The following is a 25561-nucleotide window of genomic DNA, read 5'->3' as shown; positions in this document are numbered from 1 at the left end:
CAAAGGATTTCTGAAAAGAATTCTCTGGAATGTCAGAATAATGAAAGAGGCTAAAAGAATTTTTTTTCCTTCACTAACCCAGTTGGTCGACCGAGAAAATAGTACTGGCCATATAAACACCAAACAGCATGTCTAGCTACACTGCTGTTCTAAACATGGTAGAGAATGGAATGGAATTTCGCAAAAGAATCGTCTGCTTGCCGAAGTGTGATCCTATTAAAATCTGGTTGCTAATGTCCTGTATGCTGTTTTCTGTTTTGTACTGAATTCAGCCCGGAAGAATCTCACAAGGTTTGAGAGGACATGGGCACACGAGGGTTTTTAGACAAGGAGACATTTCTGATCAAAAACAATATTAGGAAATCGAACCTGATCTTTTGCCATCAGACCCGAGATCTGGAACTGAACTGTGAAAAGAATGGTTTGTTGCCGTGGTTAGCATGTGTGTCTATCCTGCTGCTGTTGTATCCACAGTTTCCCCTGCTGTGGTCCAGAGGACACAATCCATCAGCCAGTCTGCCATTTCATGGGGTGAAACTGACTCTGTCCCTGTCTCTGCATCACCTGTGTTCCTGCCAAGCACATAGTTCCGTAGGAGCCACACGACCCCAAGTAGATACATGAGAAGAGCTGGATGGAGCCCACTTCCTTGATGCCAGCAGCAAATCCACCTGGCACATCGTTCACTGCCTCCTGTGGTGACCTACACAGGACAGGAGGGAAGTTGAGGAGGTCCAGGGGCGTTGCCCTGTGGTCATCTGCAGGGCAGGTCACCAGGCTCTCCCTCTCCCGTATACTTCCCGCATGCACGGCAGACCCGCTTTCTCCAGAAACTCTACGGTGTCCTTGCCTTAGTCCAAGTTCCTACAATCGAATACCATAGACTGGCTGGCTTAAGCAACAGACATTATTTCTCACATTTATGGAGGCTGAAAGTTCAACATCAGGGAGCCAGCATGGTTGGGTTTTCGGGATTCACAAACGCAGGAAATTAAAGTGTATTAAAAGTAGAAGTCCCATTAGAATTTGGGTTTACAAATTTTATTTTTATTTACAGGGCGGAAGCTCACTTATGGTCTCCACAGGTAACTGAAGATGGAAAGGCTCATCCTTTCAAAATCAACTTAGAATCAGAACCACAGGTATGAATTTTGGAGTTAAACGATGTTCACATTATGAAGAGAAGTATTCTTAGGTAAATATCTTGTTAAAAGACAAATATGTTCTCATTAGGGAAAAAAGAGGCTATATCTATCTACAGTCTGCTTATTTTTTCATTTTTCATGATGGACATCTGCCAAATGACCATGAGGTAACTCAGGAAATTTAAGATGTTGAAACAAAGCAAAACAAAGAAAGGTCAACCATTTGAAACAGGTGTCTCTAATCTAATAGTTATTGTGACCTTCAATTCCTCAAGGTCTTCATCCAACTCTTAGGTTACATCCTTCTTTAATTATCAGTTCAGGCATTCTATAATTAAGTTTACTCTAGGAAGAGAGTTTTGCATTATGTAATCACAATAATATTCTGCCTATGCAGCTGAATTACAAAAGAAAAGGATTTTCCCTTCAGGCAACTCTAATGAGCTAAATTAATCTAATAATCTGATGCCTATCTGACTGTCTACTTTCAAAATCGCCAAAACAAAACAAAAAAAAAACTGAAATTAAACTGACCCCCAGTTGTGCTGTGTGGACAGTATAATCAAGAAAAGGAACCTCTGCTTGGTTAGACGCTCCCCACATTTAGAGAGACAGACAGACATAGTTTGAATAGTCCCTTTTAAACAAGTATCACTACTAAACTGATTATATCTAATGAAAATGAACTGAAAATATATTTATAATTTGTGCTTCAGCAAGGTTTCCATTTTCAGGATCATCAGCTCCTGAATTTGTCCCTCACATTTTCCCCTTGAGGGCCTAAGCTCCTATTCATTTTATTCTTGGTAAAATACATGGAGAGTACATATTACATGTGTCTCATAGGGCTTCTAAAGATTGAAATAAAATAAGATAGGAAAATAACTTGGCATATTGCAGTGCTCTTAGAGAGACTCAGTTCAGTGGGCGCTCTCATTATTGCTGGTGTGCCACCCCCTCCTGCCAGGCTGCAACCAGAAGGGCTCCTGGCCTCTCCTGTCAGTGACATAGGAGGCTGCCTGTGTGACAGAGGCTGAAGGTGGCTTAGCCTGGCCTCAGAGGTGGGTGGGTGAATAGTACCTGTCATCAACATCTTCTCTGATAGAAGAAAAGGTTGGAAGGAGGAGCGAGAGCAAAGTCCTCCAGGCAGAGCGGTCACTTGTGGACAGCCCTTGGCAGTAATGCCCAAACCCACCTGCTTCCTCCAACCCTCATCACTCAGAGGCAACACAGGAAAACAGAGAGCATGTGGTGCTTTAAAAAAACAAAAACAAACAAAGAAGGAAATTTACACGCATATATCGACACCCCCATCTCCTATTATCACTAGGACAAACTGGATAGAATTCTGAATTTCCTTGATCCATGTAGAGGACACATCAAAAATTGTATGGCACCCTTCTGCACATTTCTATTCAAAATTTCTCCTAATTTTTTAAACCCGATTTCACTGATACTAAAATAAGGGACCAACTACACATGTTTGACCAAAGTACCAAATCCCCAGTGATCCCTGATCGTGTTGGAGCACCCACTCCGGCACATGGATGATTCGACAAGTATGGATTTTATTAAGCACAGGGTAAGCTGAGAGCATGCTGCGAGCCTGTGTTTTTCTACCATCTCCCCAGACCAAACTTGGAGCTTATCTGACCTTTATTCTTTATTGCAGATCCATGAGTTTTAATTTATGACTATGGTTATTCCAAGACTTAATTTTAAAAGATAATCCAAATGTTAAATGCCCTGGCTTCTGGTCAATCATTTGTTAGCACATGTGTCCTGCATTTTGGGGTCAGACAATATAAATATTTATGATACTACACATGGGGAAATGATAAAGAATGGGATAGTTTTTATTAAAAAAAAAAAGAGGTGAAGACTGAGTTAAGGGCTACAGAAGTCAGTCAGATGGAGCCTTTGAACATTCCATTAGACTGAGTCATGACTAACTTCTTACTTGCACCCTTTCTCTAAGAGGCTGGTGTTTGAAGAGCTCAGAGATAAGGACCATTTCTGTTCTTCCCCTAAAGGACCAAAATATTCCTACTCCTTATGACCCTCAGCCAGATTTCTGCATGACCAGCTCATATAACTTGGCATTTCAGGAAAGACCTTCCCTACAAAATATAGCTAAATTTCAGCATAACCTCTGCTATCTGAAAATTCCATAGCACAAACTGGAACAAAATGTAGGGATAAGTATCAAACAGTGAATTAACTTGTAGACTGAGACTGAAGAACTGGCCAAACTGTGCTTATGTTTGTATTCTTTTTCTAAAAACAATTAACACAAAGCTATGCAAAGAAACATCTTGCAAACAGATATCTTTTCTTTCCCCAAATGAGAACTCCACAACTAAAGCAACCCCTTCTGAGCAATAAAAGTGTGTCAGTCTGAAAAACAAATGCCAGTAAGTCTTTAAAATGCCATTGTATATGAATGGTAAAATGTTGCATTTGAGTGATATAATAGTTGAGTTCTTGTTTCTCAACCGAAGTCAAACTTCTGTTGTAAGTTATGTGACTTTTGCTATTGAACTAAAACACTATTTTTCATTTTAAAGGCAATATATATTTACTGGAGGGGTGGTGGTGGAAACCATGACACCCTACCATGCAAGTACAGCCACAAATAATAAAATGTTAGTGTATGTTTTTTCCAGCTTTTCCCCCTAGGAATAGGTTTAAGCTTTGGGGACTTTTTCTTACATAGTTATAGTAATAAATGATACTAAATTTTAACATCTAGATTTTTTTTCATTTTTCCATGCTATTATTAAATAGCTAAATTTTGATTTTATGAATTTAGACTCCAATCTTAGGCTTAAAAGAAACCTTAGAGGTTGTTTAGATCAACCCCTGGCCATTGGATAAACTCCTTTTAGACAATCCTGAACATGCCTATGAGCAGATGGGTACATTTTTCTATATAAAGTATAGAAAAGGACAAAAGGTATGTGTTAGAGTTCTTTGTCCTTCTTCAAAGGTTACATTCTCCAATAAGGTATTACCCTCATCTTTGTTTAATATTAGCTGAACTATTCAAAATTATAATGTAGTTATCACAAGACAGGAAAGATGCTTTTCAGAAATAAAAATGCTGTTTTCTAAATGAGAAAAGACTGCATCCTTTCCATAAAAGGTTTGGCAATAAAAACATGCTATCTGCACAGTCAAGTAGGGTACAGAAGTAGGCTTGAAGCTGTCAGATTTTCATGAAACAACTTCATTCTGCAATGTTCTGATAACTGGGCGGCAGCCTGCCCAAAACGAGTTTTCATAAAATCCTCGTTTCCCCAAACTCCTCCCCACTGACTTATGGGAGAACACTTGAAACATCACTGAAGTGAAAACATGAGTGGTTTTGTTCTTCACTTAAGGGGTAAGCATGAGGATGGGACAGGGATTGTTGATAAATTTCAACCATGGTAAAATATAATCATTTACTAAGTGTACTTTGATCTGAGCACTTGATATAGTTTGTTTCCTAATTTTGCCACCGTTTTTCTTATAAGTAGCTCTGCATACTGTCACACATGTATCAGACATGTTGTGTCAAAGCTGGTCATTCTCAGACCAAATATTTATTCAAGTAAAAAACTGAAAGGTGAGCTCTCTTTGAATGACAACATCTCAGAGGTCATTTCAAGGACTGGGGAGATTGCTGTCAAGAGCTGCATCTCCCAGTGTCAGCAGATCTCTGTCAAGTTTCTTAGCTTTCACTCTGGCAGCTCTAGCATTTCATTAATTCAAAATGTTATTCTTTAATATGAGATCCTACCATTTAAAAATAATATTGAAAAATCTAATTAATCGCAATAATTACTTATTGAATTCCTAAGAGAGAAGAGTCATTTAGATGCTTTTGTCTGGGTAGCAGAAACACAAGAGCTGGACTATATTAACTGCTAGATAAAATTTTGACAGTATTTTTCCATTACTAATGATTTTCCAGGAAAATATAAAAAGGAATTAAAGTAGAATAGCAAGCTTCTAATTGGTCTTGTCTTTTGATTCTGTTTGACCATGGATAGTGATGTAAGACTTGGATAGAATGTTGCCTCTCTGTGCCATATTTAAATTTTTTGTTTACCTTTAGTGTATACACTTCACTGTGCTTTTTTGGAATAACTCCAGCAACCCATAAACTAATGCTTTGCAAAGCCTGAATACAAATGTTTGAAGCCTGTATTAGAAACATTTCCTTTTAGGATCTGAGTGAAAAAGAGAGAGGGTTTTATTGTTTCATTTTAACAAATTACATTTTTGTGACATTTGCAATATATAACTAAAACTGAAAATAGCAAAGAAAAGCTTGGAGCTAATTAACTTATGTGCTGCTTTTTGAAGTACTACTAGGGGCTATTATTGCACAAATATTTTCAGAGCAGATGCCTCATTTATAGGTCAGTTGCCATCCATGTTTATTTATCATTTTAAGACTAAGAAATAAGGGCAGAGATTTTTTTTTCCTCATAAAGTGATCACATTATGTTACCTAATTTTTTGTAAAATCAATATTACATACCAACATCTTTAAGGCATATCACTTTCACTTTAAAAAAAAAAGCTAAATTCCACAAAGCTTGAGTCCTTCAGTACTTCTTTATATACTCTTTTGATTAACCTGAGAGATTTATAATACACCAAAACTAAATTAGGCAATTAGCCTTCTGTCTTTCATATCCAAAGTAACAAAGGCTTGAATCATGTCCATCGTCATTATTTACAATTATTTCCTATTTACTTTTTTTCATGCCATAATAACAGCTAATCATAATGGTTAATCATAAAACCCAGCCAATCCAAATTCATTATTAAGTCAGTCAAAGCAATCAGATGGTACCACTGTATCAATCTTTGTCCATGTTTTCACATTTTCTGGGATTCAGCACACTTCTAAAGCCATATTTTATTGTTTCAATCATGCTTCTGTCTAATATCAGCAACTACATTGTCACTCAACCAACTCCTAGGCAGTGAGCCATTATTCTGGAGATTAAAGATTGAATCAATAAGGTATGAGTCAAGTCAATCATACTATAGAATCACAGACCTTCTTTTCAAGTTCAGGAGGCTATTAAAATATGCTGTCCAAAGTAGTCGAGAGAAAAGCTCTCATTCACCACAGTACAGATTTTCAGGCACCAGGAGACCCGGGGCAGCTGGAGTCGAAGTCTCTGTTAGAGCGCGTGTTGGAAGCTTCACCCTATTTGCCTTGTCATAGCTACTTTGTAAGTGGGCTTTTCCAATAGGCCTGCATGGGGGAGCAGGAGTGTATGTGATGACTGCCTGCTCAGGAGAACCAAGAAGCATTGTTCTGGTTGGGTCCCTAATGTAAGTTGTTGGCTGTCCCTGAAATCCACGCAAAACTGTGGTTCCACCCCTAAGAAAGGAACACAAGCTTTTTTTCTAAACAGCACACTTCCACACCTTACTCATCTATAATCACAAGAGGAAAATGACACAAATAAGAATATTACTGGATGTTTTCAGTTTTTAAATCAAAATCGTCTCCATTAACATTTCAAGCAATCATAAATGTTTGTACTGTTTGAGATCTCTGTGAAACACTGTCGGTGAAGTCACAAAAGTAAAGGAGGTGGATGTGAATGTGTGAGTGAAAATAACGTAAAGACGGATCTTAACTAATTCTGCCAAATGAGAAGGTTTGAAAGAGAATCAGCTTGTGTGTATTTTAGCATTTGTTTTTGGTTTTCTTCTGTTGCTTAGAAGAAGAAAAAGTTTAGTGACTTGACAAAATTATCCATCTGTATAAAAATTGGAAAACTTGATTCCTACATTGAAAGATAATAACAGAGTTTCAGATCATTCAGGCATGTTTCAAACTCAGAGTTTTGGATTGAAGTTTGTTCTTTTTCCCTAAGCAATAAAGTGAAAATGCTTCTGTAAATCACCTACATTCACTGTCTCTGTGAACTTGAACCCACAACATGAAATCAGCACAATAAAAAGGGAGGGTTTTCTGTAAATGTTTTTCCTGCTTTAATAATGGAAGTCCTTTAATTTCTATTATTTTTTCAAAATTTAAGGCTATATCTTAATGCAAATTAAGAATTTTGTTTATTGTAGGAATTAAGAAAAAAACAGGAAAAAAGACTTGATTAGTTACAATGTTGCAGGACAGTTATTCATAAATGTTCACTCCCTTTCTGATTGCTTTAGTCTCCCATTTCCTAAAATGGGGGAAATGTTAAGAGAAATTTTATCTAAGTTCGACTTAAGACAGTGTTTCATAGAATCATTTTTCTAAGCCAAAAATCTTATTTTTGACACAAAATTTCTGGATTAAAATGAGTCCTATGAGACTTTCTTAGATGAAGTCAGTAGCGAGCAGACAAATGGTACAATATTTGCATTATTTTATACTTCAAATAATATCAGCTCCTTTGCACCTTAACATCTGGTGACGTTCACAACACATATGAAGTTCATGGCAAATGTAGTCCTCCTTTAACCCTGCCATTAATCTCGTAGTGGATAAAGAAGCCTTGATTAACAAGAGCGATGCTGTTGGTTTGCGCGCTAATGGCTTTGTTGTGCATTCTGTGGCTTTGTGTATTTTGTCTGCCATTGTACAGGAGTTCAAACCCATTGGTGCCGCGCACAACAGAAGGGCCCAGCCTTTTGTTGCAGCAGCAAACATTGATGACAAAAGACAGGTAGTGAGCGCTTCCTATAACTCACCCATTGGGCTCTATTCAACCAGCAACATACAAGATGCGCTTCACGGGCAGCTGCGGGGGCTCATTCCTAGTTCGCCTCAAAAGTAAGTATTCCACTGGTTTCTGGCTGCCATGCTCTCAATGGTGATAGTAAGGCTGCTTTTCCTTTCCAAAGTCCAGCTCTTGCTGTTTGATTTTTACTTTCCTGAAGGCACGGATCAGATTTTTCTTTTAAAGACAATCATCTAGAACATGGTTCTAGGGTCCAGTCTGCCAGTTCCTGAACGTTTAGTGAATAAATGGTTGAGAGGAAGAAATCGCTCTGGCTCCATCATCACCCTTCTTACTCATGTCAATATCTGGTGATAAATAATCCTTTCTGTACAATTGTGCAATTAATTTTATCTAAAATATATATATATCTATTAATCCTCCACTGAGGGGCTCTTTAACGCTTTGTTTTACAGGATGTGAACTACTTTGAACACAAGCACAACGTTCGGCCCAAACCTTTCATAATCCCAGGCCGAAGCAGGTCATAAGCTTTAAGATGGTGAAGTGTGGAGTGCATGCCTCCTTAATAAATCCTACTAATCACCAAGATACGTAACTCTTAGGTGTTTGGAGTGACTTTTCTCTTTTTTGAAGCTACTGCAAAAGCAAAAGAAACAAATGCACCTAGCAGAGGCTAGCAGCTAACTCACCTCCATTTCTGAGAGTAAATATTGACAAGATTAGAGAGCTGTGAAATGTTATGCAATCACTGTGTGTATTTATAACTGATATCCCGGCTGCTCTGAGAATCCCATCCAGAACACAGTGACCTTTGAGGTTAGCAGACATACCCTGTCCCAGGGCAGGATGGCCCAGTCAGCAGGAACAAACATGAAAACCAGCCTCTAGTCAGGAGTAAGGAAGCAGGTGAGGCAAACGTGGAAAGGCTGGTGCAGCTTTCTGTGTTTGACGGACTCCATTCATCCCATCTCAGCACCTAGTTCTCACTGTGTCATCAGAGCCTGCTGGGTAATCCCACTCATTCTAGCTCTTACATAAAAATAAATTTGCCTTCCTATGGATACTTCTGTGGCTTCCCTGGTGGTCAGCTGGTAAAGAACCTGCCTGCAATGCAGGAGACCTGGGAGCCATCCCTGGGTTGGGAAGACCCCTGGAGAAGGGAATGGCCACCCACTCCAGTATTCTTGCCTGGAGAATTCCATGGACAGAGGAGCCTGGCAGGCCACAGTCCGTGGTGCCGCAAAGTTGGACACAACTGAGAGACTAGCACACACACGTACACACACACACATATACATGGATACTTGCAAAGGAAGAGAGGCCACTTGGAATTTTTCCACTTGGGGAAAATAAGTATAAAGAGAGAGTTGGGAGGGAGGGAGATTTACTGGGTAACCCTCATGGATAACTGTGCATAGACGGGAATAATAATGAGGAAGATCTCTTCTTGTCTGTCAGAGAAAGAGATCATCGTCAGACAATCCTTTACAAATCTTCTCTAGAAATTAAATTCCAACCTACGAGGAAAGAAATGAATATCCTGTATTGCCGCATCAGGAAACAGTGACTTCAGGAAACCTGAAGTCCTCTGACCTCAGCTCCATCAACCAGCCCAGAGGAAGGAAGTGGGGGTTAGGCTGGATCAACCCTAACAGATCAGTGAACAATGATTTACATCAGGTGTCCCAATTGGTGGTCCATAGGTGGAGTCAATTCACAGACAATGTTTTCTTTAAACCTCCCGTTGTTTAAAAATATGGAATTTAGGTCAGTGCCTTAAGATGGAACATCTACTCTCCATCTTGGCAAAATACCCTTAACTCCCAAGTATACCACACCTGGCCCATTTTCATATATGTGTGACCCTCCTGGCCCCTGGAGACATCTGAGTTTATGCTGCTTGCCATGGATGGTCAGTCATCACTTGATATATGATTTCCATGTGCAGACCTTTCCATGAGCTAGAGTCAGAGCCAGAAAATGACCTCAAAGTAAGCCAATTTTGTGATATCAGACTCAGAAAGAGGAAATGGAGTAAAAGATTTGGAGAAAGATGCTATTAATAATAAGGCAATGACTACCAAAGACATCTGACCCCACTAAAATGTAAACATATTATATCTCTGCTACCAAGAAATGAGGCTAGGACAATAAATGCTCAGCAAATGTTCATTAGATAAAGGAACAAAATCTCGAGAGTGCCTAATTAGACTTCCTGAGTAGCAAGAAGAATCAGGAGCTGTTATTCCTCCTGCATACTGGCAACTTTGAACAATCCTTTTTGGCTTCTTTTAGCTTTTCCTCCTTCATATTTCATTCTCCTCTACATCCCTCTCTATTTCCCCACATTCAACAGTTTTCCAACCCCACTGTCAATAACATTAAAAAAAAAACTGGGTTAAAAGTTAAAAGCTCTTTTACTATTGGATAAATATATATACATACATCTTCCTAAAGAAGCATAGTAAAACAGATACACTTGCATTCTTTTGAGGTTAACATAAATGTAAGCTCACTAACATGAGCTAAAGAACTCCACGAGGCTTGAGTAAAATGATACGAGTAACACAGATCTTGCTTCTGCTAAAGACCAATAACATTTAATAGCAAAATTCAGGGTAAGTCAGAGATTCAGCTACGTAATGCCCTTCTTTTATATTTTCATTTAATTCAAACATGGTGATAATGACAAGCTACTCATAATTTTTTCATTGTAAGGTGCCTTTCAATCTAGCTAAGTTTGGAAGAGGGGAGAGGAAAACCAGATATGAAAGGATTTGCTTAAAAAGCAGGTACCAGTAAACAAACCTTAAAAAATTCTAAAATTGCTTCTATTATCCTCCCTGTCTTCCTGTGGCCCCTCACTATTTGCTCTAGCTTCCGAATTTCTTGTTCTTACCAAATAATTCTTCATCAAGGTGGAATTTTGAGTGGCTACTTACCAAGCAATAACTACACCATTAATAAATGACTTTTGCATCAGATGTTAAGTTGGAGATACCAATATAGTCATCTCCCTGGGTCTTAATACTAGTTAGGGTTCTTTTAATGGTTTCATCGTAACTGACCCATATTAAAAGAAAAGTGTTTTCATATGAAAATATGTAAATGTTTAAAGCCAAAACTAACATTTAAAGTACATACAAGGCATTTTATAGATCCAAGTGATAAAATACAATCCGGTTAGTGGTTTTTGGACAAGCTGCATCCAAAAGCATATCCCCCAAAGTCCATATACAAGCAGGGAAATGAGTTCTGTGTCTAATGATCTATCCAGTTGTGTGATAGTAATTGAGTGTATCATCAGCCTTACAGGTTGCCAAGTCAACAGCTCAATGTCGTGAAATTTCAGCAGTATCTACCTTTCCAAGTCACAGGAATAGGTCATGCTGACCCATGATCATCTCCACAGTGACTGGAGTCCATGAAAACTATTTTTCAAGCATCAGTTCAAGAGCTTGTTTAAAATCGTTCCAGAAATGTATAAAAAGATAATTGTCATTTGCTTAGGTTTTATTTCCTATGTGAATAGATAGACATGGGCCCTTAAACAGAGTGATTAAGAAACTGGGAAATAGAAGACACAATCTCTGCTTAAACAAAATTATGTCCACAGACATGCATGTATATAAGAACACTAATAAGAGGAAAAATAATATTAATTACAACTATAAAATAAGTTCTATCTGTAAGTTCTGAGTTAACCATAGTTTACATCTCCACTATCTAATACCATGCCTGGGACACAGTAAGGTCAGAGTAGTTATAAAATGCTTGTGGAAAAGGTTCACTATTTTAAGCTCCAGTCTCCCAATATTGAAATTCAGTGTCTCAAATCCCTAAATTAAAATTTAATAAACTTCATTATACTGAGGTCAAATCAATATGATCCTGACTGAACTGTACTCTAACTGAAATTTCATTTCTACTCTTTTATCAACTGAAGTCAATTTCAGCAACCAGTATAGTGTTAAGCCTATGAAAATGGTGAATAAACCACTTGATATTTTTGTGTGTGATCAGCCAATTTACTGAGTTTCAAACAGGTTCTCAACAGCCAGGAAGTGAAGGAGCACGTTCATATTAACCTGCTTCGTTTAATCTGTGCAGGTCAAATCAGATAATACAACACAAAAATTTTTTTTTGTAATTTATTTAGTGACATGGGTTGCCCAGACTAACCAGGCTACAACACTGATGAAGCCAACAAAATCAATCCTCAATATATTGGGTTTGGAGTTTTTCCTCTCTGTATGGACCTGAGGTTGACATTAATAGCCCTAGAGAGTAAATGCAGGCAGGGGCCATACTTGAGCCCTAAGGGAACACTGACTTTGAGATAAACACGCCATATAAACTGTTCTCTGCCTTGAGTTTACAGCAACACTAACTTGCAGACATGATAGAAGCTGACATCAATACTAATATTTCCTTTGGCTTTGTCTTAAATAACTATGCTTTAAAAAAAAACAATATATTCCATTTCTCAAAAAAATGCATTTGTCATGCTGCATTTAAAATGCATGTAGAAAAATGACTTTTAGTCATCAGCATGTCAGTTATGACTAACCTCATATCTGTAGAGAATTCTATTCATAGAGAATATGAAATTTCTGTAGTTGTTCTTAAAATTGCATGACTGGCCTTTCTGATGTTTTGGTAAGTTCCTTTAACTTGTTAAAAGGAAATGAAAAATATGCATGAAAATATATATGTGCTTTCAAAATTTTGCAAGAAATAGCTGTGCATTAAAGAAATATATATACATATCTTAGCCCTAAGTTGCATCCAAAGAGTCTGAGATCACTTTATTTGCTCTCTAATTATTAATTTCAAGGTGACAAGCATTTATTGGCTATTTCTAGGACCTATATTAAGTCACCAAACAATTTCTTAATGTGTAATCTCCACAAAATTAGAGAATTAAATAGAAAAAGTTAAAATAGTAACAAAATATTTATAAAATGTCATAAAACAGAATCTTTATCACATAACCTCAAGTTACCAATTACTTTGAATTAAGCCCAACTATATTTCTGAAAATACTTATTTTGCAATGTTTAGCCTAAATATTTGATTGGATCTTCACACTGCATATTCATATTACTATTTGTGTAGGATCATTCATTAATATTTTAATTTTAAATATTGCAGCTCAGAAATGTAAAAGGATTCCAGCTAATGCAATTCCCCTGAGCCACTTCTTTTATACACCACTCTTTTCCCATGAAGCTTTCACCTAGCAGAGCGTATTTTATAGTACAGCGGAGCCAAAAAATGCAGTATCACCGGTATCTTTTAATTCTGTGAAACTTTTTTCAATCGTGAATTTTTAAGTTCCCTTTCTAAAACAAATTCTAGCCAGAAATAAACATTTCTTTTCCATTTGGTTTAATTCACCTCTTACTTTTAACCTCTCTGTACTTGTTCTCTGTGTTCCCCTGTCTGGACTTTCTGGTTCCTGTGTCGTCTTCTGTGTGGCGTGGTCATTAACACAGCGGACGCAGTACTCCGTCCGGTGTTGACGGCGGCAGTGGGCGTAGCACCCCTTCTTCTGTCAGTACTCTTAGTACTATTTGCCCAGGTGACTTGAAAGTTGCTGCTAAGATGGCCCCTAACATTCCTTTGGAAATGGAACTTCCTGGTGTGAAGATTGTACATGCTCAATTTAATACACCCATGCAGTTGTACTCAGATGACAATATTATGGAAACACTTCAGGGTCAGGTTTCAACAGCTCTAGGGGAAACACCCTCGATGAGGTAATAAGAGTCTTTCTGAACCGTGGGCATATTAACTAAACACATGGGCAATGTCGACTTTACTGTTATCTTGTAACATTGTCTTAATTGAAAGAAAGCTTTCAAGAAAAAAAAAGTACTAAGGATTTATTGCAGATATCTAGGCCTTGTGAGAATGGCAATTTGGGAAATTAAGCAAGCAGAGTTTTATGTGACAGATAGCAATAAAATGAAATCATGGCAGGATGAAATGTACATGTCTTTTGAAAAGCTACAATGTACTTTACAAATCTCTGGTACAGTACTTCTCAAAAGTGATTTATAATCTGGGATACTGTGTTTCTTCTTTGGGTATCAAAAACTGGGGAAGGGATGGGACGTTCAGAGAAGTTTTAAAAGAAATGATACCTTTTGTCTCTTCTAATGGCATCTCGTGGAAGAGTTAATTATTTTTCCATTTACTATTTGTGCCATGAGTAAAGGTTTGTAAGTGAATATCTCAGGCTACTAATGTAGATATCTAATTTCCATTGGTCTCTATTTTGACTAATTTCTTCTTTATTATGCATATTTGTTCAAAGTACTTTTCAATTAAAAAGATTTATTAGAAGATAAAACCTTATCACTTCTTTCAATATTATAGAACAATTATAAAGTATTATGATGCTTACCAGTGCTATGTAACAATATCCCAAAGATAGCCCTTGGGATGAGATAATAATAGCATAATGTATTTCAAAGCCATTTGCAAGGAGCTTCAGATAGGTAAGATGATTATTTCCAAATATGATATAGGTAATAAAAATTTGTGCAAATAGCAACTACCTTTTCTAGATAATGCAATTAAATGACAAAATAGTAAAATATTACAGTGCCGGACATGTATTTTTATTATGGCATTTTTTATTGTTCATCATGAATATATTTGTAGAAAGTTTATTAAAATATATCATCTATCATTTTTGTAAATGAATTATAATGTAGCTATTTAGTAGCCTATACAACTGACTTCTGTGTGAAAGTCACTATATTATGCGCTTTCAAACACTGAGAAGTTGAATTCTTCAGTTTACAGCCAAAATGTTACCTTGATTCAGGAGTTAACAAAACTAAACCATATTTGATATTTGGTTTAATATCAAAAATGAATCTGAATTTTATTAGCATCTTTATGAATGAGATAAACTGGGCTCACTCATGCACTTTCTATCACACATATGTGGTCTTTTATTTCTAAAAGGTTAATTTTGTTCACATTATAATTATATATCCATCAGACGCACGCATTATTTTTTAAATTACTATTTCCTAACAACATTTCAGTTGCCCTCCAAAAGATTCTTCCACATGGAGAAGTGCTGAAGTGACCCCCAGGTTAATCAATGATATTTTTAAGGCAACCCCTGTGAAATCACGTTATACTTAGCTGTAATAGAGATTAACTTGAGAATACGGAATCTCTGTTCGGGAGTTGCTGTAAATATAGCAGTCACTGCTTATTGATATCTTGTGTCTTCCTGCACATACGCACGCTCCTGACGCGGCTTCGCCCGCCATGTTGTTTCAGTGAACCCACGGCCTCCGTGCCCCCCGAGTCGGATGTGTACCGGATGCTCCACGACAATCGGAATGAACCTAGTCAGCCTCGCCAGTCAGGCTCCTTCAGGGTGCTCCAGGAACTAGTGAACGATGGCCCTGGTGAGCAGTCCGTGAATGTCTGCTGAGACGTGGTTGACAGAGGTTATTGCAAGGGTCAGGGGAGGGGAGGGCAGCAAGCATAATGGGAATGAGAGTCTAAAATTGATTTTCATCAGTCATCAAATGACTCTTTGCTGTAAAAGGATTTGGTGTTGCCTGGTTTAGGAGGAGAACATCCAGAACATATTTAAGGAGCCATCAACTTGATGGTAAAAGATCATCAAAGGTAAATCCTATCTCAGTAGTCAAGGGCTAGTTCAGCTTATTGATCATAAAATACTGCAAGATTTCTCAGCCTCCCCCATATCCCAGGCTATCATAATCATCAAATTTTTAGATAACACTGGAATGAACACTCACTATGTCCCAAATCCTGTGCCGAGCTGCTTTGCAAATGTGATCATTTAATCCCCACAATAACTCAGTGAGGTAGGAGCTGTTATTTCCCCTAGTTAACAAAAGAGAAAAATGAGGCATAGAGAGGGTGGATTTGCACAAAGCCACACAGCCAGTAAGAAACAGAGTTGGGTCTCCAGCCCACTCCTGGGGTCTTCAGAGTTCATGCTCTTACCAATGATTTTCCATGTCCAAAAGATATATACTGTCCTTGAGAAGTTGCACAGAAATGCAAAATGCCCCATTAGTATAGCCATTATTAAAAAAATGGAAAATAAGTGTTGGTGAGGATGTGGAGAAATGGGGACCCTTGTGCACTGCTGATGGGGAATGTGAAATGGTGCGGCCACTGGAAAAACAGTATGGCGGTTCCTCAAAAAGTGAAACAGAATTGCCAAGGGATCCTGCAATTCCGCTCCTAGATGTATGCTCAGAAGAACTGAAAGCAGCGACTCAAACCAATACTTATGCACCAGCATCCACAGAATTATTCACAACATCCACATTATTCACAACAGCCAAAAGTTGGGAACAACCTAAATGTCTATTTACACATGAATGGAAAAACATAATGTGGTATATATCCATAAAGTATGCTATTATTCAGCCTTAAAAGGGAATGAAAATTCTGATATATGCTGCCACATGGATGAACCTTGAAAACATTCTGCTAAATAAAATAAACCAGGGACATAGAGACAGATATAGCATGATTCCATTTATATGAGGAGAGGACCTTAGAATAGTCCAGTCATAGGGACAGGAAGTATAATAGAGGTCACCAGGGTCTGGAAGGAGAGTGAAATACAGAGTTAATGTTTCCTGGTTACAGAGTTTCTGTTTTAGATGATGAAAATGTTCTAGAAATAGGTATCAGTGACGGCTGCACAAAATTGTGACCAGACTTGATGCTACTGAATTACACACTTAAAATGGCAAAGATGGTCCATTTTATGCTATGTATACTTTACCACAATTTAAAAAAAGAAAGATGCAAAATGTTTTCTGTTCCTTTGGGCATTTGGTAACAGCTCCCTACAACAACAGTTTTTTAACTAATTTTGTTTCCTAAGGTCCTGTTTCAGAATAAATTATGCTTGAAGGAATCCTGGTTCTTTCCAAATGATCATTGTGGGTAGGGCTAAGAATTCCTCAGGTTAAAGTGCACCCCTTAAAATAGAAGCGAAGTATCAACCATAGCCAGCTGCTCCCTGGCCATAAATGGAAGCACTTTGCTTTTCAGATGACCGTCCCGCTGGAACTCGGAGCGTGAGGGCTCCAGTCACAAAGGTCCATGGCGGCGCCGGCGGCACGCAGAAGATGCCATTCTGTGACAAGTGCGGGAGTGGCATCGTGTAAGTTTCGTTTTCAACCCCAAGTTCACCATCAGTCTTGGCGTCAGTTCCCTACTTCCTCTAGAAGAGACTTGAAGTTTTACAAAAGACAAATTTCTATTCAGCGAACTGAAGTATAAATGTCCACAACACTGAGGGCAGTCTGACCAGAAATCCTTTTAGGTGTACCCCCAAATTAGCATAGAAGGTGAGCTGGAAATCCTGACTTATAATTTCAGGTATATGTTCGTAAAAGGAAAATGCCCCAGAAGTATATCCTAAAAGTCATTTCCAAGAATCATGACTCCACTTCAAAAAGCCCTCCCTTTGTTGATGCTTAGTCTTTGAATTCTTCCTTTTCTGTATAAACCCAGGAAAACAAATATGGGGGTCACCCAGTTGTTCATTAAAACACATTATCCTTAGTCAGTTTCTTAAAGTTGCACAAATACTGAAATATGATCTTTAGACACATTTTAAGGGGCTTTAGGTGTAAATAGCCACCCTTGCTAGTTTCAGATCTTCAAGTGAACCAGATCATGGCAGTCCCTCCACCTCCTGGCCCGTGGGAGCACGCCTTCCATCCCCTTTTTCTGTCCCCCTGTCACTAGCTCTCACACTGAGGAGCTATTAGTGTAGTCACCCAGGAGGCATCCCAGGAGGGTAGGGGAAGGAGATAAGCCTGCTTATAGCACAGAAGGGGCTGGGAGACAGAGAAACTAGCAGGACAGGGGGCTGGGGGCAGAGAGGACCTCGTAACACATGACAGGTGTGTTGGGGTGGCCAAAAAGTTTGTTTGGGTTTTTCCATATGCTGCAATGGACAAACCCGAAAGGATTTTTTTTGGCCAATCCAACAATTGTTGCTCCCAAGTTGGAGTAAACTGTCTCAACAGTTTACTGTCGAAATGCAAGTGTACCCCACCCATGGAAAATTCCATCTCTGCCCTTTGATGTGTTCTGTGTTCCATAGAGTGGACGCTGGACCACCAAGCTAGACACTTTAAGCAGAGGGACTTTGGTTGTATAGACAACAACCTTGGTCACAGTCTGATTCCTTTGCAGAGGATTGATTATCTGCATCATCTCTCCTGCTTCCAAAGAAACAATGGGGAGAGATCATGAAGTAAGATCCTATCATTTCTCTAAAAAAAAAAAAAGAAGAAGAAAATTTGTTTGAAGAAAAAAATCTGAAAAATATTCACACGTGAACAACAGAGAGAAACCCATGCAGGTTTATCGTTGTTGTCTTGGCTCTCCCTGGTAACTGCATCAGTTCCACAGCTGCGCCGAGTTTTACAGCTGTTCTTTCCTGAATGTGAAACACCTGCCTTATCTATAGTGTTGTCTCCCTTTGGGTCATATTTTTGGCTGTATGTGTGTGTGTTCACAAGGGTCTCCTTTTTCCCCACCAGTGGTGCGGTTGTGAAAGCGCGGGACAAATACCGGCATCCAGAGTGCTTCGTGTGCGCAGACTGTAACCTCAACCTCAAACAGAAGGGCTACTTCTTCGTGGAGGGGGAGCTGTACTGCGAAACTCATGCCCGGGCCCGCATGAGGCCCCCAGAGGGCTACGACACGGTCACCCTGTATCCCAAAGCTTAAGTCTTAGGCAGAACGAGCACGCACACACCCACACGCATCCACACAGGCTGGTGTTAATGGCTTTGGGGCAGATTTATAGCAAAGTGTTGACGCCAAATCTAGAACCAAGATTTTAGACACTTACTGTATTTTTAGGAGAAAGAATGGGAGGTACATGCCTGTTGTAACACAAACATGCATTCAACTGTTTGGAGGGGAGCTTAGCAATAACTTAATGGCATTTAAAGCAATAATTTTTTCATGTCATTCTCCACAGTTTCCATTTATATTATTATGACCATCAAACATGTAAACATCAAGATATTCGGGGAGTCCAATTGTCTTTCCTTAACCAGCTGATTTTGCAATTCTAGTAAATACCAAATGACAATCTTGTATTCTAACAAAACCTGCAGTGTCTGTTATCTGTTTCAACAATTACAGTGCATATCAGAAATTTTCTAGATCTCTCTAGTTTCATATTCAAACAGTCATACTGCTGGATGCAACATAACATAATAAATACATAAAATATTTTAAAAATACCTAACAAAGTGGCACTCGCTGAATTCAGATAAAATCAACATTCCAATGAGGGAGCCCAGTCCTAACTTGTTGTGTACAACCTGAGTTGTACACGAGTGATAACTCGGATATTTTAAGGAAAAAAATATGGTTTCTTTAATTTTTATAACTCATTTGCTCTTTCTTATGAGCCCACAGTTTCTGCTGATTGGAGGGGAAGTTTTAAATTTGCTAGTTAAAGGTGATACAGTCTCAGATTAAAACAGTTTCTGTTGCTTTGAAATAGTCTCTTTCATTTTAAATGTCTCTTTCAGATAAATATTCAAAGTTCAGACTCCATCAAGGCCAGTTCTTTATTCTCAAGGCTCACCACCACCATCTTCACTTCCCAAAGGTGGCACCTCCAAGAGGAGACATTCAGGGGACCCCCTGGGGAGGAAAGGGGCTGCTGCGTTCCTGGGGTCCTGCTTGTATTCTCTGCTGAAAATCCATGGTTCCACTTGTGCTGTTTTTTTAACATAGTTGGAACCAGGCAACAAGCCACCTTTACCACCACCTCCAAAAGTCTCAGCTCAGCTTTCCTTGGAGTCATGGTTTCTTTGCATCTCAGACACGAACCCCATCTGGCCCCTGGCTCAGCTCGGGTACCTTGCCCTTCACCATGGTGGTGCCATGGCAATGCCCCCTGACATGCGTGTCTTACCTACTTCCCAAGCTTGTCCCTGAGGACAAAGGAGAAGTTACGAAACCGTCCTCTCCAAGTATAAACCATGGGAACCAGCAGGCTGGGGAGGTGGGCACTGTCTCAGGTCCATGGTCTCACCCCCTTGTCACAAAGCCATGTCTACCCAGCTGCAGCTGCTGCCTCTGGGCTGGGAGCAAGGATCCTCCTATTGTCCCAGATGGAAACTAGGGCCCGTGTTGTACTGCTCTGGGATTCTCCTAAACTTCTCTGATTATTTCTGACTCTGACCGGTCTGGGGTTTTGAACTAGTGACACAAGACAGAATACCTGCCCCAACCCTCTGGGCCATTTGAGATAGAAACCGGAACGCCTGCACCAAAACACAAATTCATCCACAGAGCAATTCAAAGGAAATAGAAAACTATGTGATCAAAGAAATGATTGTGTTCAAACACATTACTTTTTGGGTTCAGATGTTATTTTTAATTTTTTTTTTCTGGGAAAGACATAATCTTAAAAGTTTGGAAGCTAGAGCAAAGGAGTGGGAACTGATTTAGGAAAGCTGAGAAAGTTAAAATCCAAAGCAGCAATGGAGAAAACTGAAGACTCAACCCAGGATCTTGAAAAGGCGAGGGAACTGAAAACATAGGCATTTCTAGACTAGGGGATAAAGGTGGGGTTAATGAAAATGAGGGTCATGGACAAGCTGTTTGAGAAGCACTTAATCCCCACTGTATCCCCTCTCTGCCCCTCTCTCACACACCTATAACCTTTCCTAGTGGAAGTTTGCCTGGTGTTATCTGGAGAAAGTAAAACAGCATCTCTGGAGTCAGGAAGCAAAGTTGAGGGTACGTGTACCATACTAAAAGGAAGTTAAATAAGAATGAAAGACTCATGAGAAGAAAAGTGTACATTAGACATTATGCTATACATTAATGCATACTTTATGTTAGATATCAGACAGTATTTTCCTTAAAATTATATTTTACATATTTTATAATGACATTCTTAAGTTCAGATGTTCAATAATGAGGGGGAAAAGTAGTACAGTTTGAAAAATAGTAGTAGTATAGCTCTAATCTGAAATTCAGGAGCCATATGGCTTAAAGCTGATAATTCAGTCTATGTGACTAAGGTCTGTGATTATTGTTGTTTAGTCACTAGGTCATGTCCAACTCTTTGCAACCCCCTGGACTGTAGCCTATCAGGCTCCTCTGTCTATGGGATTTCCCAGGCAAGAATACAGGAGTGAGTTGCCGTTTCTTCCTCCAGGGGATCTTCCTTATCCAGGATCCAACTTGTGTGTCCCGCATTGGCAGACAGATTCTTTACCTGGGAAGCCCCAAGGCTTATGAAGCAAATTCTCAAATTGCATGTTCATTATTTTTAATTAAAATTATTCTTTTGATGATTAAGCCTAGAATTTGAACATAAAGATAAATTTATGACAATTAACCAGTAGAAATGAGTGCAATATAAAAATCATTTTAAAACATACAAAGTACAGGGTGAAAATAGCAATGTTAAAATGGAAAGGAATTAAAAGTTTTTTAAAAAGTAAACAAATAAGAAAGCAATATTTCTCCCTGTACTAGCACTTTGTCTTTCAATAATGAATTCACACCTGGGCTTATATAGGAATTCATGCCACAGACAAAGAATGCCAACCAGTTTTTATTTGGCTCTCAGAATACTATATCTTCTGAGAAAACAGATTAGTCACTGTTTTTAATATTTATAAGCTTATTAAAACCAGCAATGATCAATGAAATCATCTCTGTTTAACAACTCTAGGCTCATGATTAACTAAATTGCTCTTTTTTCAGAGTAAACCCAGGATAGAGTTGCTACACCCTCTACCAATGGGACAACTGTTTGAATAAAAAACAGTTCTGGTTATCACATACATTTGCTCCTGTGTAAGCAAAGTAAAGTTAATGGCTAATATGATATGCAAACAGTTTATTTATCTCTACATAAGATAATCTAAAATTTGTCCATCACAGGAACATTCCAAGATAGGCAGGATGGAGCTTGGGGGTTCTTCTACTAACAACCTGAGTTGCAAAAGTTTGTCAAGCTGTCCTTTAAACAGATTTGATTTTAGCCTTGAGAAACTACTACTTTATAACCATTACTCTTTATTACCATGTCATCATGGCCTAATGTCCTTTTTTTTTTTTTTTTTACTTATGCTGTGCTATCTGAATCTTAAGCATAAAAAACAAAATTGGAGAAAGATTGAGAGCATTCAGATAATTCAAGCAAATAAACCATTTACTTGATCTACATGAATATTTCAAGATAATTGTCTTAAGCTTCTATTCATGTTGGAGAGCACTCAATAAATACTTAGTTGACCCCCTACCAAGTAAGATATGTTGACACTGTGATCTAACGAAATGGATTTTTGAACACATTGGCTATATTTACAAACTGACATTTTCAAGCTAGCTAGAATGGTTCATGTGGTGAAGGTTAAAACAAAGCACCTATCAGAAGTGGTTGCTTTATCATAATTTCTTTCATTCAAATTTTGTAGTAATGTTATTCATCACACTTCAGAAGGGCATAAAATGATTATATACAAGTTGTTTCTGAGCCAAGGGCAAGAATATGTTGCAGAGTCTCAGACCTACCTCTTATGAGATCAAATTCCCATTTTATCTCCTTTCCTGAAGTAGAGGGGATTGAAAAACACAACATGAATTACCTATCATGTGTATATATGCCAAAGCGCACGTGTATCTGTGGTTCACTAAAGCACCAAGGTTATGCTACCAATGTGGCATGCAAGAGCCTGCTTTGTGTACCATGATGCCTCACACAGAGGCACATGCTGTTCCGCCTACCTCTTCACACATCTGGGCTCCAGATGCTGCTGAGTTCCTGAGGCTTTCAGCCTTGACCCTTCCGGAACCCTGCTTCATGTCTCAAATCTTGTCGTTCCTCCTCGTGAAGACGGTCCTTGATTCCACTGCTGCTTCTGCCAGCCAATGGAAAAGACTAATTGCCACTAACAAGTACTATTCATTTTCTACTGCCCCCTTTATGGCAAATCAAACACTTGTGTTTTGTTCTGAAGACAGCCCTTTAATCTTAAAAAAAAAAAAGACTTCAAGGGTAGGAATTCTAGATATATGGGGAAAAAAAGTTGGAAAGAGAACTTGAGGAATAGAGTAATGGGCATGATCTGGACCAATAAGGACCAAGTCTCTCTCTCCTTTTTTTTTTGACTGTGCTAGGTCTTTGTTGCTACACATGGGCTTTGTCTAGATGCTGCGAGCGAGACTACTCTATAGTAGTAGCCACACTGCTCTATCGTGTGGCACATGGGCTTAGTTGCCCCAAATCATGTGGAATCTTTCTGGACCAGGAATTGAACCCATGTCCCTTGCATTGGCGGACAGATTCTTAACCACTGGATTACCAGGGAAGTCTGGACCAACAGTCTCTTTGACCTTAGGAAGGTTTGTCCGATCTGTAGAGATGATGATACTGAGCTTGGCTCTCTGACAGAGGCTGAAGCAATATGGAATGCACTTTCTCTGAAACGAGGCACTTCCATGAGATAAGGCTGTGTTTGTGAATCTTACAGAGGGTGCCTATTTTTCCCACTCAGTCTTTCTGTGTCATGGACTCTTCTCAGCCTGCAAGTATGCTCACATACTCTCCACCATGCTAAAACTCTCTCTTTCCCTTATATCTATTCCTTCTCAAGCTCCCTTGATAATCCTCTGTGTATCTCTTTAGTACAGGCAGATCAACTCCACTTTCTGAGTTTCCGCACTACACCACTATTTATAAGTCCCCTAAGGCAGCAATCAACTTCCTAAGAGCCAAAGCTACTGGCTATTTTTAGTGAGTTGTGGGGTCTATTCTCCTATATAGATGAAATCAGGTTAAAATTAACTCCAAAAGATACCTAAAGATGGCTGTGGATTTGCATTTGCACGTAGTAGCCTTTGAGATGGTCCAGTAGCCATACAAGACGTAAGTCACCAGCACAGAGTTCCCCTGACCAAAGCACTAACCTCATGACAATTGTCCAAATTTACCATGTCCCTCGTGGCTTATCTGGTAAGAATTTGCCTGCAGTGTGGGAGACCTGGGTTTGATCCCTGGGTTGGGAAGATCCCCTGGAGAAGGGAAAGGCTACTAACTCCAGTGTTCTGGCCTGGAGAATTCCATGGACTGTATAGTCCATGGGGTCGCAAAGAGTCGGACACGACTGAGCGACTTTCACTCACTTACTCACTTGGTCACTTTTTCACACTACTATAGACTTCAGCTATGATTAATGATAGCCTTGTGATCTCAGGTTTTTAAAAAGATCTTCTGGAGCTAAAACCCCAGAAGTATTTCAGTCTGGTAATAAATTGCTAAGAATAGATTTGACTAGCTTGTTTTTGTGCAAGCTCTTGAATTTGTTCCAGATTCTTGATTCTGCAGCTGTTAGTCAACAGGTGAAAATGGATTCTGTAAGAAGAGCTACTATTTGAAGATTCTGAAATATTGTGACTCACAGATTTAAAAACAAACAAACAAATTGGCAGTACAGATTTTAATTCCAACCTTTAGCAATGAGCTTCACAATAAAAAATAAATAAATCAGATATTTTCACAGCAGTTTCTGGACTGACTGACATGTATGGCCAGAGAAGGCATATCCTCTGACAGAAAATTCTCCACTGTCCACCTGATATGAGGTCAAATGAAATAGGAACAGTCTCACCATACTGAGAAAATAGTACAGGTGACATGTGATACCATATCAGGGAAACAAACTTTTAGTTCTAACATTAATATTTATACCTCCTCTATACTTTTGTAAAATTTAGATGAAATGTTGTCCTATATCATAAAACTGTGATTTGCTATGGGTAAAAATAAATAAATAAATAAACTGATTTGTGGCAAAACTAGGATTTCAGAATCAAGAAGTCTAGCACTGACCAGTTAGGAGAGTTTTTGAAAAGTCCCTAAACCTTCCCATGTTTCAGTGTTTTCCATACAAATCTGGAAAATAACATTTTCCCATGAAATTCCACATTTCTCAACACCATGAAGTATAAGCTAAGAATATTTCACCAAAAACTTAATTATTGGGGCAATAATTACACTAGGGAGGGAAAAAATTGAGCATCCCTCAGAGTAAGTGTTTTGAATCTAAACTTTGCTCACCAATTTCAGCTGGGATCATCAACCTTTTTAGTGTCATAGGCCCAGGAACTATGATAGGTGGGGCCACGAGTAATCAGATAAGACTTCCCTGGACATACATTCACAAATGCAATAAATACTCCCCAAAGTGACCAAATACGTCCATTTTGGGGGTGACAGTTTCTCTCCTTAACCATCCAGTTTCTCTCTCTCACCAAAGAACAGGGTCTCCACGTGTCTCTTGGTGTGAGGCCCTCACAAGGGGCCTCTTCTGAGGGGATACCATTCATATCGTAGACACTTTAATTATTAAAGATATTTTTAAAATGTATTATAACTTTGTTGGCTCCAAAGATGGGCTTGTTCAATATTAATGATAATGATTTTTGGACAAATACATTATTTTTAAAAGTTATTCTTTAGTTTACAAAAGAGAAATGAAGCTTGTAATCAAATGATCTTGTTGACTTAACATCTAAAATCAACTGAACTTCTAAGTAAAGAACTGCTGCTCTCATTGATGAATTGATTGGGAAGTATCTTAAAATTAGAGTAGACATCTACTGAAATTAGCACACTGGCCAACT

The 25561-nt window shown here is 38.7% G+C and overlaps 1 protein-coding gene and 1 long non-coding RNA gene across 4 annotated transcripts in view; both read left to right on the top strand.

The window, feature by feature from the left end:
* Nucleotides 1-19409, top strand: part of PDLIM3 (PDZ and LIM domain 3) — a 29932-nt gene extending 10523 nt beyond the window's left edge. Inside the window, exons 3-8 of one of the 3 annotated variants that reach the window (XM_040243072.1) lie at nucleotides 1058-1142; nucleotides 8302-8369; nucleotides 13348-13611; nucleotides 15158-15288; nucleotides 16928-17039; nucleotides 18433-19409. In XM_040243072.1, coding sequence (XP_040099006.1) covers nucleotides 1058-1142; nucleotides 8302-8369; nucleotides 13348-13611; nucleotides 15158-15288; nucleotides 16928-17039; nucleotides 18433-18622 — 850 coding nt within the window. In that variant the 3' untranslated portion in view covers nucleotides 18623-19409. Of the gene's footprint in view, nucleotides 1-1057; nucleotides 1143-7750; nucleotides 7939-8301; nucleotides 8370-13347; nucleotides 13612-15157; nucleotides 15289-16927; nucleotides 17040-18432 lie in introns of all 3 variants that reach the window. The other 2 variants (XM_040243074.1, XM_040243073.1) reach the window with 2 other exon arrangements.
* Nucleotides 9075-12319, top strand: LOC120865736. Its single transcript, XR_005721490.1, has 2 exons — nucleotides 9075-10467; nucleotides 10568-12319. It is a non-coding gene; the product is annotated as an uncharacterized LOC120865736 (long non-coding RNA).
* Nucleotides 19410-25561: the final 6152 nt, after the last annotated feature.

This window comes from Oryx dammah, unplaced genomic scaffold (assembly GCF_014754425.2).
Source record: "Oryx dammah isolate SB20612 unplaced genomic scaffold, SCBI_Odam_1.1 HiC_scaffold_7, whole genome shotgun sequence".
In the NCBI taxonomy this organism is placed as follows: Eukaryota; Metazoa; Chordata; class Mammalia; order Artiodactyla; family Bovidae; genus Oryx; species Oryx dammah.
Note: the sequence above shows the minus strand (reverse complement) of the source record. Positions and strands in the feature narration are given on the sequence as shown.